Source organism: Cebidichthys violaceus, unplaced genomic scaffold (genome assembly GCF_023349555.1).
Source record: "Cebidichthys violaceus isolate CVI_PGR_0920_01 unplaced genomic scaffold, fCebVio1.0.p SCAF_27, whole genome shotgun sequence".
Classification (NCBI taxonomy): Eukaryota; Metazoa; Chordata; class Actinopteri; order Perciformes; family Stichaeidae; genus Cebidichthys; species Cebidichthys violaceus.
The window spans coordinates 1,942,114-1,955,048 of record NW_027176450.1 but is presented as its reverse complement, the minus strand read 5'-3'; the positions used below and the strand labels follow the sequence as shown (position 1 = coordinate 1,955,048).

The following is a 12,935-nucleotide window of genomic DNA, read 5'->3' as shown; positions in this document are numbered from 1 at the left end:
TCTGACCTCCCCACATGTGATGTGTGATAAACCAGTCCAGCCTGTCACTGGCATCGCAGAGCGGAGAGCTGAATAAACTGGGTCATCATTGGATTATCATTTGATATTCATCAGGCAGACTTGTAGTAGAGGCCGATCTGATGCTCCGGCCAGACATCCAGGCCAACCGAGCAACAGCTCACCTTGAGCACAGAACAGTGGGACTATTTTAACTCGGCAGTGACTGTGTGATTGCCACACTTTGGCTGTAAATGTTTGGGAGCAGGTGTTGTTAGAGGAACCTTTTTTGAAGTTTTGATCTGAGTCACTTTAGGAATGAAGGTTGCAGCAGTAAAAGTAAGTAAATGAGTTTAAGCCTGAAGTTTTGATCTTTCCTTTGTTTGGTGTTAGATCTCTTTTTCTTGCGCACACACACACACACACACACACACACACACACACACACACACAGAGGGAGGTTCCATGCCGCCCCGTATCCTTGTGGCCTCTCTTGGCTCCCACACATCCTCCTTACCGAGGCTGGCTGTTTGCTTGGATTTTCGTTCTCCTCTCCAGCAGTAGGACTTTTTAATCCATCTCATGTGCGAGTGGCACATGTGAAGTCATCACAGCTGATGAAACCTCCACTTTTCTTTCCTTTTTTTGTTTGTTTGAGGTATTTGGCTGCAATCTGAGAGCAAGTCGTAGAACAGAGGGGAGGTTAGGGTTGTATTTTTGGTGACTCTATTTCTACTTTGGTAGACTGCGATCTACCACACTCCGTGGTTATTTATTGTGGTGTGAGTATTTTGGTTGCCCCGAGTTGAAACAGCTTCCCTTATTTATTTATTTTTTTGCTGCATTTGCAAAGCATCATTTATTGACACACTTAATTGAATGTGCTTTGAGGTGAAATGCATTGATGTCCTTTGACCAATAATTTGCAAGAACTGCTGATTTCAAAACGCCACTGTGCAAAAGGACAGCAGAGAGAGGACTGCACATGTCCTCTCTCCCCGTTACCTCCTGCCCTCTCTCCCTCTCCTCTGCTTCTTTTGCTCCCTCCATCCCTGCTCTTTGTCCTGGGAACGTACCAACCGGAGAGGGGGGAGAGTGGGGGGAGAAGGGGGAGGGGTGAGCCAGCATGTCAGGCAGGGGGAGAGGAGGGAGCAGGGAGAGAATAGCATGTGGCGGAGGGACAGAGAGCAGATCGTGAGGCCGGCAGAAGGACAAGACAGAAAAGAAAGAAAGAAAGAAAACAGCTTTTTTCCTTTTTGTTTTGTGGGGGGATTTGGTAGTTCCCTCTGTTGTTTCCTGCTGCTAATATAATTGGGTGTTAAAGTTCTGCTGAGTGCTGAGCCATCAGAGAAAGGAAGTAAACAAGAGAAAGAAGACGAGGATGATGGGAGAGGGGGCAAAATGGAGGAGATGAAAGCGGCCCGGTAAAGGAATCCACCAAATAATCACCTCCTCTCATCCACCATCACCAGCACTGCTCTGTCTCTGTGTCCCACACTGGGAGAGCTTACCCTGTAAGTGAAAGAAAGTGGAGAGCTGACATTTACGTCTTGCTGAGAGGAGCAGGACTCTGCAGGAACGGGATGTGCATTCTCTCACACACTTGCACAGAGGAATTGACTGGGGACAGGTGTCGGAGTATTAACGAGGGGCAGACTTGACACCCCACGGCATGAAGGGAAAGGAAAGTGTGTAGGGACTGAAAGGAGGAGTGAAAACCCAGATTTGAACTGCTGTGAGTACAAAGTGTCTTTCTGTCTTTTTGACTGTACCCTTTGGTTCTTTTCTGTCATTTTTCTTTTCTGCTGCTGCTCTGCAATTGTCAGAGCAATGCTTCCCCTTTGTCCTTGTGTGCCTGCAGGACTTGCTTGTGTCCAAAATATGACTTGTTGGGATTTAGCTTTTTCTTTCTGCAGGAACCTTTGTTGTAGTGTCTCCATGGATGGAGTTTCTCTTGCTTTTACAGTATAAACAAGAAGAAATTGCAGACCACACAATGTATGTGTAGTTTTTCCAATATAACCTGATACAGCTTGAGGACATGGAGAAAGTAATAGTTGTCACAGTGATCTTTGTTGGGGTATTTGTATTGTATTCCCATTGTTAAAATGCTGTAGTGTAAAGTTTGAACATGAACCCGGTACATGCGGAGAAGCTCATTCTTCAGTCTGTAGTAACCCCCTCCTTTGCTGTAGCTGTGGCCATAGGGACAATGTGTGCTAGTGCAGGTTGGATCTAAATCAAATCATAACGTGGTGGGCCGCATGCATTGCAGAAAGCAGGCCTAGAATGGTGGACAACCTGTCTGTTCGGGTGCACGGGATCTGGCACTGGATCTCACTACAAGTCATAATTTGGATAAACTTCTGGCCAAAAGCAGAAGCACTCGCTAAAATGGTGAAGCTCTCATTTAGAGCAGACATTAGTCTTTGTATTTAGTGTCCGCACTCTTTTTAAGATATTTGTTATACAGCTGGGAGAAGATTACTGTATGCTTCCTCACTAACTCGCTTTGCTTATTTGGTAAATGCCGTCTTTAACTTCTCAAGGCTCTGTCAGCTGATGTACAGTAGACAGTTTAGGACTTGAGAAGGTGTCTAAACATCTTATTGTCACAATATGACAAGAGTGGAGCTGTACTCTGGTCATACCTATACTTTATCAGTAGTAGACTCGGGTAAAACAATGAATCAATTTAAAGGCCCTGTCGTGAACTTTGTAAAAACAAAAGTCCTGTCACCCTCTGGTGGCTGTGTTGAAGGCTAATTGTGGAGTCCAGTGTGTGGAAGTGCTGAGGGAATGGATTCTACAGTAGCTAAAAGAGTGTTTGTCTGGGAAATTCATTATGTGCACATATCGTTAGATATTTGTTGCTCTCTGGGAGTTGTGTCGGGCCTCAGAGCCTACGGATTAAATATGGCTCAAATACTGCTCCCAACTCAAAGGCCCTGACTTTGATTCATACCACAGTTTTTCTGATGCTAACACTTAACAACCTCGTTGTTTATACCTTAGCATAGCTTTTAAGCATCTGGGTTTTGCTGTACATTTCACTCTCTTTCATACAGTGAAACCATATAATTGCTTTGTTAGTATTAAAGGGATAGTTTGGATGTTTTGAAGTGTGGTTGTACCTATCCATAGTCAGTGTATTACCTACAGTAGACCGTTTGTAGAAACAGACAGGAGTACCAATATACAAGCAAAGCAATGTACTGCTATGGACGTATTTTAGACACATACAAAAATCTATACCAGTTTAAGTGTATGCTATATTTGTAATATCCAATCCAAACTTGCCCCGCAAAACACCAAAGTCACATATCATCACAAACAAACTTTGATTGTTATGCAATGTAAAATGACAGTTTTTGTCAAAGGAGACCATTGGTTTTGAAGAGAGCATAGATGGATACAATGACTTCAGCTCCTTATTCTATATATATATATATATATATATATATATATATATATATATATATATATATATATATATATAGCGTGCACATTAACAGATATACATTTTTTTTTTTTTTTTTTTTGGTTGCTAAAATACGTTTTGCTGCCCACATCTACAGCAGTACGTTGCTTTACTCCAGTGCTGGTACTCCTGTCTCCAAACTGGAGACGTGCTGACCTTCATCTACTATCATCATCATAAAAACATTCCAGATAATGAACATGCTGCTCTTGGCCTGCCCTCCAGGCCCTATGAGGTTTGCTTCATTCTGTATTAAAACAGCAATGCTTTGTATGTTTTAAGTTTTAGTTTGTTGTAACAGTCAAAACTATTCCACTTGTCTCCTCAGTCCCAGTTGGTGTTTGGGCTGCTGTCCTTTTCCCGACAATATAGGTCCAAACCCTGAAAGTCTTAAATGTCTGCCTCTATGGGCTCACTTCTAAAGTTTGTTCTTGTTGCTGTTGCTGCTCTGTGAAGAGAATGTCTTTTGCTTGTGCACCAAGTGCAAAACGTTTCTGGGTTGCTCGGCGCTGATACTGAACAACAACAGTGGGGTAATTAGGTCATTTGCTGTCATACTAGTTTGTGTCTCTGAAAAGACACGCAGCCACAGAAATGGGCATTGTTGTTCCGTGAAGGCTGCTCCTCCACTAACAACCGTCTTTAAATCAAGCGCTCTTTAACGGAAAACAAACACCCTCACTGGCACCATGACATTACTTAGACAATATCTGTTCAGTGGACCTTGGGAGCACATAAATACCCGCGTTTTTATGCTTGCTGTTGTGAAAGCAGAAACCGTTTCTCTTATCTGAACAAATTGAGATATAACCTAAAAAGCTGAAAGAGAATAGAAAAAATGTTATCTATGCAGCTGTGAGAGAGAGGTGAGATGTACCAATTCTTTACAAACCTAAGGAGCACTGAGAGCAACACAAGCAGAGACAGACGCTTGAGAAAGCCAATCGTCAACAGCAGGGACTGCCAGGCCAAGGTTCAGTGGCATCGAACAATGTTACCATTGTTTCTGAAGGAGACTCCCGGCACCCTGGAACTACTTGCATATGTGCAAAGACCTCATCTGGCTCTGTGATCATATCTTCATAATGTCCTCTGGTGTCATAGGCTCAATAGATAGAACTCTGCCAAAGGACGTTCTTCTGCAGGAACCTAATGACCTATTACCTGAACATTTACGATCTTGTACAGCTGTGCTTCGAGCATCTACCTTGTTTTACAAACCAGAACATTTTGGATATCATAACTTCACATATCAGGACAAACACCGCCATTTTGGTAGTTGAGTGCAGCTCACTATGGGACTGACATCAATGGCTCGAAATGGCGCCAATTTAATCTTAAACATCAGTATCTGTAAATTAAAAGAAGGGCCGTGCCTGCAATAGGAGGTCAACAGAATGGAGCGACGGGCATAACTGGAAATGTAATGTAACTAGTAGCCTACGCCCCAACTCTGTACACCGTATAAAGATTCTCTATACAATATCCTGAGCATTAATATAGCATCAAACAACTATTATCTATGTAAAAATATAGTGGCGTAATGTCTACCTGAGCAGAGAATGAAGTCACTCTCCCTCTGTTGTTATCCAAGCATCTTGCTTTGATGACATAGCCGGGCCGACTGCGCGTGCCTTCTAGTGCATGTGAGCGTGCTATAGCGATAATGCTGTACCGACCGGCGTCATTGTTGTGGAAGCTATGAGCCCGCCCTCCGGTTAAATTCAGATCAAACGTGGTCAGTACTGTTGCCGTTGTTTGCGCTGTTAGCACAGTCAGCTGTGAGCCGCTGGCTCGCCGTCGACATGTTGAGAGGCAATCAAAATGCTTCCAATCTCGGATCTTGCACCTTTAATGAATTATGATCCTAGTACATTATAATTTACGTAATGTGGATTTTTGCTTCATTCTTAGCTTTGGGTGTGCTTTGTTTTTTCTAATTTTGTCCAGGGGTAGTTTTATGTGGCAGTGATATATGATTTTGGTTTTGTATATAATTGATGATAATGATAATAAACAAAGAAAAATGCAGTTGCTAATTCCAAGTCTTTTTTTTTTTTTCTTAGTAGGGCAACCTAACTGAGATGTCAAAGTAGACAGCAGCCTCTTCCTTAACACAGCTGTCCATATTTCTGTTTAGTGCTCTGTACTAAGCAGATGGCTGTGCCAACACTCCCAGCGTCATGCTTGTTTCCTCATCTATATTTCACATATGTGGGCAGTCAGCACTGTTCCAATTGGAACTCATCAGTATTAACATCTTATACAATTCTTTTCAGATGCTTCCTGGTGCCATGTTTGAATGTGTCCCCCTTTTCTTTGACTTAAGCCCCTTTCCCACTGGGCAAGACTAACACCCACAAACATCTGGCTTTTGTCTTCAGTGGGAAAGGTGACAATCAGCATTCATTACCGGGACAAATGACTCTTCAGTAGTCAGTGATGGAGACATGACACCCGTGTGGACACGCTCATTTCCGTCGTGATGCAATGTGCGTTGAAGTGAATACAATTAATAAAATCAACAGTGATTGGGACAATTATTATAATCTGTAAACCTACGTTTGATATCCCACCTCCAGTCAGAACACATTTTACCTCGCTGATCATGGAAACACACTCAATACAAACTTCATAGAAATAAAACAAAACTCATCTAAACCTTCTTTGTTCGTCTTTCCACTGTTCAAACAATCACCAGCTCTGGTTTGAGAGTTAGAAAGAGAGACTGAATAAGTAACGGATATAAAAAAAGAAGTAACCAAAATGGCCTATTTTTTGCGGGTTTTCCCATGTTTACAAAACCCTGCATATAATTTTGGTGGAATAAGGGTATTATTTTGTTTTGCTCGCCCTTTTTTCATGCAGTGTAGGTCAGAACTGTGATTACAAGCTGCCTGCCTCATCCTCGCCTTGTCTGTATGGGCTGGAAAGTGATGTCAGAAAATGAAATGTGTGTTTCCTCTGAGTAATAATATCTTGGACACCTGAAGTAAAAGGCAATACTGAAACCTAATATTGCCTTGAAAGTAGCTTCACAGTTAATAAAAGACTTCTCCTCCACTGTTTGACAGGAGCTCATGTTTATTTTAAATCTTGGTCCAGCACTTCATTAAAGCTACAGCATGTTACACTTATGACTGGAACAGTCATGGCTGTGTCATTAAATGAAATGAAAATAATATTCTCCTGCATTTCCCTGCCAACTTGACCTGGCATAGAATTTAAATGGAAGATTTCTGCTGTGAGTTCGTAATAATGGACCCGTCAAAGGGTTTGTGAAGATGTTGAAGTCGGGTTTCTCAATCGCCACCTCTATCTGATTCTACTTCTTATTCAGGAATAACCAAAGGTCTCTTTGTCTCTGTCTTTTCAGCTGTCCCTCGGGGATGAACAGTGTGAAGTAACGCGGAACGGCTATGAGTCGAAGGAGCTGGTGTACTTAGTGCACATATACTGCCAGGTAAGACGCCACTGGGTGTGATGGTGCAGTCATGCAGAAGTACAGATGCTGTACATACGCTAACCTCCCACAGCACGCATACACTTAGATACAAACTCCTACACAGACTCCACTTCATGTTTGTAAAAATGTATTCATGCCTTCAACTTTTCTCTTAAAACGCAAATGATGGTTCTGTAGAACCCGGTCGCATATCCAGCAGTCCTCCCTGTGTGAGAGCGCTGGCAAAAATTCCATTACATTTCTGAAATGCGTAGACATCCAAGTTATGTGGGAATTTTGGATCTGGATCGAAAAGAGCCGTGGATGAATGCCCGGATGGGTGAGAGATTCTGAAGAATGTTTGACGGGAAGGACGACATCTTAAACCCTGAGATTTCACAACGTACTGTACACACGTTTCTGCATATGTTAGGGTATTACCTCGGCTGACTTTTTTTGATTTTTGGATGCCTCAATATTGGAAAACTCAATCATTCATTGCAACAGTTTTTGGTGCAAGCACCCACTTAGTATCATTTTCTAACGATTGTGGGCAGAGGCCTTTTGGAGTGTTCCCATAATAAGGCAATTCTGTGTACATGGAGATCTTCTTCCCCCAACTAGCTGTGCATTGCTTGTTTCGTATCATTGGAGGACTTGTCAACGTAGAAAAAAGTTGACTTAAAAAGTCGTCTTTAGAATTCCTTTTTAGAGAGGGATGTCAGAGTAAAGTAACAGCCACATTATTTATGATTACATCATATAGTTTTGCAAGAAATCTGATTAACCCAAAATTGTGCAGAGCCTTAAAGTAGAACACACATGCACACCAGCTGCTCAGAAGCTCTGCCCCGGCCGCCCCCGGTGACATTTTTGATTCTGGTTTCATACATTTCCCTCTACAGATTGTATTCCATTTGCACGACCTTGGCAACTGCACACAAGTATGTGGCTGTCTACGTGGAAATTCCGACTTCTTACAGCCATTGGAAAACTGCTAAATCTACACTAGTGCTATTTGGAACAGGGGGGGGACTGGCAAAGAGTTAAAACAGTGAAAGTAGCACAGCAAAGTGAGTTTGGTTCCACAGACCCAGAAGAAGGGGGGGGGACGACCAGAAGCACCGTCTGAAAGTGGGGCAGGACAGCATAAAGAGTTCCCCGAGCCCTCCCAGCACGTCTCTACCAGCCAGCGCTTTATAAACAGCACTAGGATGAGTGGGCTGAGTGGTGCACTGCAGTCCCAGTCGCACAAGCCCTGGCCTGGGTACAGACACATCTTTCTAGGCCAAATCAAAGGACTTTTTCCTCCGCTCGTCTCTCTCAGTGGGTTTTGAGGTTTGAAGCCCCGTCTTACTGGATGAAAGAGACAAAAAAATCCATGGACAAACTCTTAGAATTATTTTTTAAGAAAAGTTACATTTAATGTGGTGGATTGATCGGTTTGCCCTTGCACTGTTGGCATTTAATCACTGCATTTTACGATTAGGGCTCAGTAAGCTGTTGATGTTCTTTGTTTGTAAATGTATTTTCAGTATCAAAGCATGCAAGTCCATGAGAGACTTGATTGCCATTTTTTTAATATTTTTTGAGAGACTGCCATTGTATTCAAGGCTTGAAAAGAAGAGTGTCTGTGGGGACAAAACCAGAAGAGACAATCCCAGAACAAAAAAGTGAAAACGGAAGAGTCCCAACCGAGCTGGGTGATAACGGTTTAGTGGGCGTGTCTTTATACTGGAAGAGGTTGGTGGCTGTTCTTGTAATGTTATTCACAAAGTTAAGTTTTTGACCAAAACAGACAACCCAAGAGGCCTGCCTTTGGGTTAGGATTATCACCTGATAATGATATGACAGCAGGTAGCAAGTTAAACGGTAATTGTTTTATAATGCTAATAATATCAACTTTATTTGTATGGCCATGTATACCTTTGTGTAAATCACCAGGAGACAGGAATGACCTCATTTGAAGAAACAGCACAGTATTCTTAATGTTTTCCTCAAAACAAAATGAACAGCAAGCAGCCATTTTTTGACAGGCAGCCCAGCTTGTTGTTGAACTTGCTGGTAGAATTCTTTTTCAATTAGTTTGACTTTTTTGTTTGTTTGGCAATTTGAAGTCAGCAGAAACGAGCTGCATAGACAGCGCTGACCTATAGAGTGCTGCAGGGATGTTTTATTTCAAGCCAACCTGAAAGTTAGCTTCACACTGGTCCCCTTGACAAAAGCCAATAGGTTTAAACCATTGTCTTTGGGGATTATTGCAGAAAATAAACTCTGAGGCAAATACAGGTTCATCATTCGTGCACGTAATGTTCAGCAAAATAATCTTCACCAAAGAACACCACTTTTATGATTTCTGAGGCGTGAATGCAGTCGACAGATGTAAAAAGCTAACAGTCGCATGAGGCTGAGTTTACACAACGAGGCTGTAAAGGTAGACTAGTCTGCGTGATGACCCAGACAAGTTTAATTTAGCCACTTGTTAGAAATTGAAGAGAACACCATGGTTTTTGTATCACGTCACTTCAGGGAGGCATGCAAGTTCAAAACAACAGTGTGCTGAGAATGAACCCTGGGGGGACACCACAAGTAATCTGACTTACAGAGGAACAGTCTGTTAGAGGTTCTGTTAGACAGATACAAATGTATGCAGTGACTAGAATCATAACATGTTATTTTCTCAGTTTAATCAGTTATTACTCTAATTTCATCATTTTTATTCTTCCTTCTTTAAGTAGTACTCATAAAATACATGCCAATTTCACAAAACAAAACCTAACCTTCCACACTGGAATTCCTACTATGCAGACTAAACATTGACGAGACCGTTGAGGCAATGGGGCTCTGTATATGAGCCGTGGACCGGGGCTTTATGAACAAGAGCACAGCAGTGGTTTGCATGTTTTATCCCTTTTACTACAAATCGCATAGTTGCAGTGATGTAAGGATACATTTCACAATACTGCAGATCAATTTCAAACCATGCGATACGCGTGCTATATAAGTCCACTTCTTCCTTCTAAGCTAAAGAATGTTGTAAAACCAGAGCCAAAGGACAAACTGTGAGCCTACACAGCAGTTGTATGAAGGATCTTATACATTTGAAAGCTGGTTGTATTTACAGCGTTGCTGTTGTGCAGGCTGCTCTAAGATACTCAAATGTTGGATGCTCCCTCCAGCACCTGAACCCACCAACCCAGAAGAGCCTTCAAAACAATCCACATAGATTCAGCTGGTCAATTATCGTATTGTAAGGAAATGAATGGAAATCAACTACTGCCGGAAAGTTAGGAACAAGTGTTCATTAAACATGAATCTGTTGAGAAACACTTAGCAGCAAAGTGAAGCTGCCTGATGGGGTCATACAGTGTATTACTTCTTCTGAAGGGCCAGTCCAATTCTTTATGTTTCCATTTAGGGCTGGGTGATATAGAGTGAATGTAAATACTATACTTCTTACCAAATACCTCAATAGTGATACTGCGACGATAAAGTTGGGTTGACTATTAGAGCTTTTACAAAATATTTACGCAGTGAGATTTTATTTAGAGCAGTCTGGTAAATTCAGGAAATCACATTACTGTAGAACCAGGAAATAACATTTATGTCATGTAACAATATTTCAATTGCTATAATATCGATACATTGCCCAGCCCTATTTCTTTTGTATTCTATGGATTTATGATACATTTTCATTTGTGTGATTTCATTTTCATATTATTTAGTGGGTGAACTTTCAACTTCTACCTAGCAGCAGCTGCATGGAAACATTTGTCTCTTTAATGAATGAACGTGTTCTCTGTATGTTTGCTTGCTGGTTACACTCGTGTGTGTCTGCTGTCGTTCTGAAGGGCCGTAGTTGGATCGTGAAGCGCAGCTATGAAGATTTCCGTGTTCTGGACAAGCACCTGCACCTCTGCATCTACGACCGACGCTTCTCACAGCTGCCTGAGCTGCCCCGATTGGACAGCCTGACGGACCAGTCAGAGGTCAGCGCAGAAAACTCACATCTACACACAGACACACACACACACACACTTGGCATATGTTTAACTGCAAACTGAAGCATTCAGGGCTGCAAGAGAAAATAATCCAATGTGGATTTAGATTTGTGGATTAATGGATTTAGATCCTGTTTTCTTCATATTTTATCTTGAAATAAATCCTGGCCACAGGTAAAGGTTTATTAAAAGACCATTTTGTCACACATAATATGCCGTATTAAATCTCACACAGCTTTGTTTGTGCTCTCCCTGAACCATCCAGCGCTTAGTCAGCCCTGAAATGGTAGTATTCTGCTGCCCATATACTTAGAAAACAAGCAAACACGGTATCAGTTATCTAGATGAAACCTGTCACTGTGCTTTGATATCCAATGTCATCCACTTGGCTTTTGTCTTCAGTTTGAAATGTCGCCAGGTACTCCCTCTTCAGCCCGCCAGTGAAATGTATTCTGATCCGGACGAAAACCTTTATGGTCAGATTGAGCCTCTAAAAGGAATGCAGAGGTTAGGTATCAAATCCAAACTGGTAAAACCAGTTCATCACAGAGGGCTTGTGCGTGCGTGCGTGCGTGCGTGCGTGCGTGCGTGCGTGCGTGCGTGCGTGCGTGCGTGCGTGCGTGCGTGCGCTTTCAGAATAATAGCTTTTACAAAGCTGCCTGCGGTGCTCCATCACACTTTCACTAGTGGCTGTGTTTACAGGATTCACTGTTCCATCTAATGTTGCCTGGATTTTATTTGCCACAAGTATTGAACAGTGACGTAGCTGCAGGTTCAGACGAGAAGAGCTCAGCTAGTGAAGCCCAAACTTGCGTGTCATCGTTAACTAAAAATGTGCAGATGTCGGGCTGCAAAAACAATAAAACTAAGTTCTCCTTGTAATTTGAAGTCATAGCTGCAAATGTCATTTCAAGTGGTTTACTAGCGCATAACACAAGGAGCTGATTGCTTTTAATTGTTTTCATTAACACCCATTGTAACAGCTGAGTTTAGTATTCGGTGAGTTTGTTGTGGGTAATTGCAGTGGTGAGCGGTACCATCTGATGTAAATAAAATTACTCTAACTGGCCTGTGTGTTTTCTGCCATGTTAGTCCGTTTCCCAGATGTTGCTGGCGTACCTCTCCCGGCTCTCAACCATCGCCGACAACAAGATCAACTGTGGGCCTGCCCTCACGTGGATGGAGGTGAGACCGCACTGTCGTCCGTCTTCATGGAGCACACTAAGGGCGGATTTCACTAAACCTGCACGAATAAGGACAAAAAAAAAAGAAACCATGTAATTGTTAAAGCACCCATAAAGGGTGAAAAGCACCCCAAACTGTGCTACCAAGCAAACAGCGTCTCAGTGCTCCTGTTTTATTTGCATGTATTTAAGTTAGGTTATCAGACATTTTGCTCAAAATTGGCCACTTTCTATGCAAATAAGCCTTATTGCATGCCATATGGATAATTGCAATCAAATAAAAAAAAAAGGCAAATGTCGCTCTGCTGTAAAACTTTATGTCTGTGTTTTACACTGCTGTCTGAAAACACTGTAGAGTTATGTAATGCAGCAAAATTACAATGAGATGTTGCAGTCAGCGAAACGTCATCGATGATGTTAGGAAAAGTTGACGGGAAGATGTTTCTGTATCTTTTCTCATAGTAATGTGTTAGCCAATGGCTGCCACTATTGAAATATAGAGTAAGTCTTGTCTGTTTGTGTACTAGGTTGACAATAAGGGAAATCATCTGTTGGTCCATGAAGAGTCGTCTATCAACGTGCCAGCTATTGCTGCTGCCCACGTCATCAAGCGCTACATTGCCCAGGCCTCAGACGAGCTGTCCTTCGAGGTGACAGCAACAACAGTACACACACACACACACACACACACACACACACACACACACACACACACACACTCACACTCACACTCACACTCACACTCACTCAGTCTCTGTGTCTCTGATATACTGAGATTCCATTAGAATACCTTGCAGATATTTGCTCGTCTGTAGGCAGAGAAAGAA

General features: G+C 42.3%; 1 protein-coding gene across 5 annotated transcripts in view; it reads left to right on the top strand.

The window, feature by feature from the left end:
• Positions 1-12,935, top strand: part of arhgap32b (Rho GTPase activating protein 32b) — a 120,444-nt gene that overhangs the window by 74,332 nt on the left and 33,177 nt on the right. For 4 of the 5 annotated variants that reach the window (XM_068721417.1, XM_068721416.1, XM_068721415.1 and 1 more), the window contains 4 exons: positions 6,855-6,941; positions 10,775-10,912; positions 12,017-12,109; positions 12,636-12,758. In XM_068721417.1, coding sequence (XP_068577518.1) covers positions 6,855-6,941; positions 10,775-10,912; positions 12,017-12,109; positions 12,636-12,758 — 441 coding nt within the window. Of the gene's footprint in view, positions 1-1,726; positions 1,733-6,854; positions 6,942-10,774; positions 10,913-12,016; positions 12,110-12,635; positions 12,759-12,935 lie in introns of those variants that run through there. The other variant, XM_068721419.1, reaches the window with a different exon arrangement.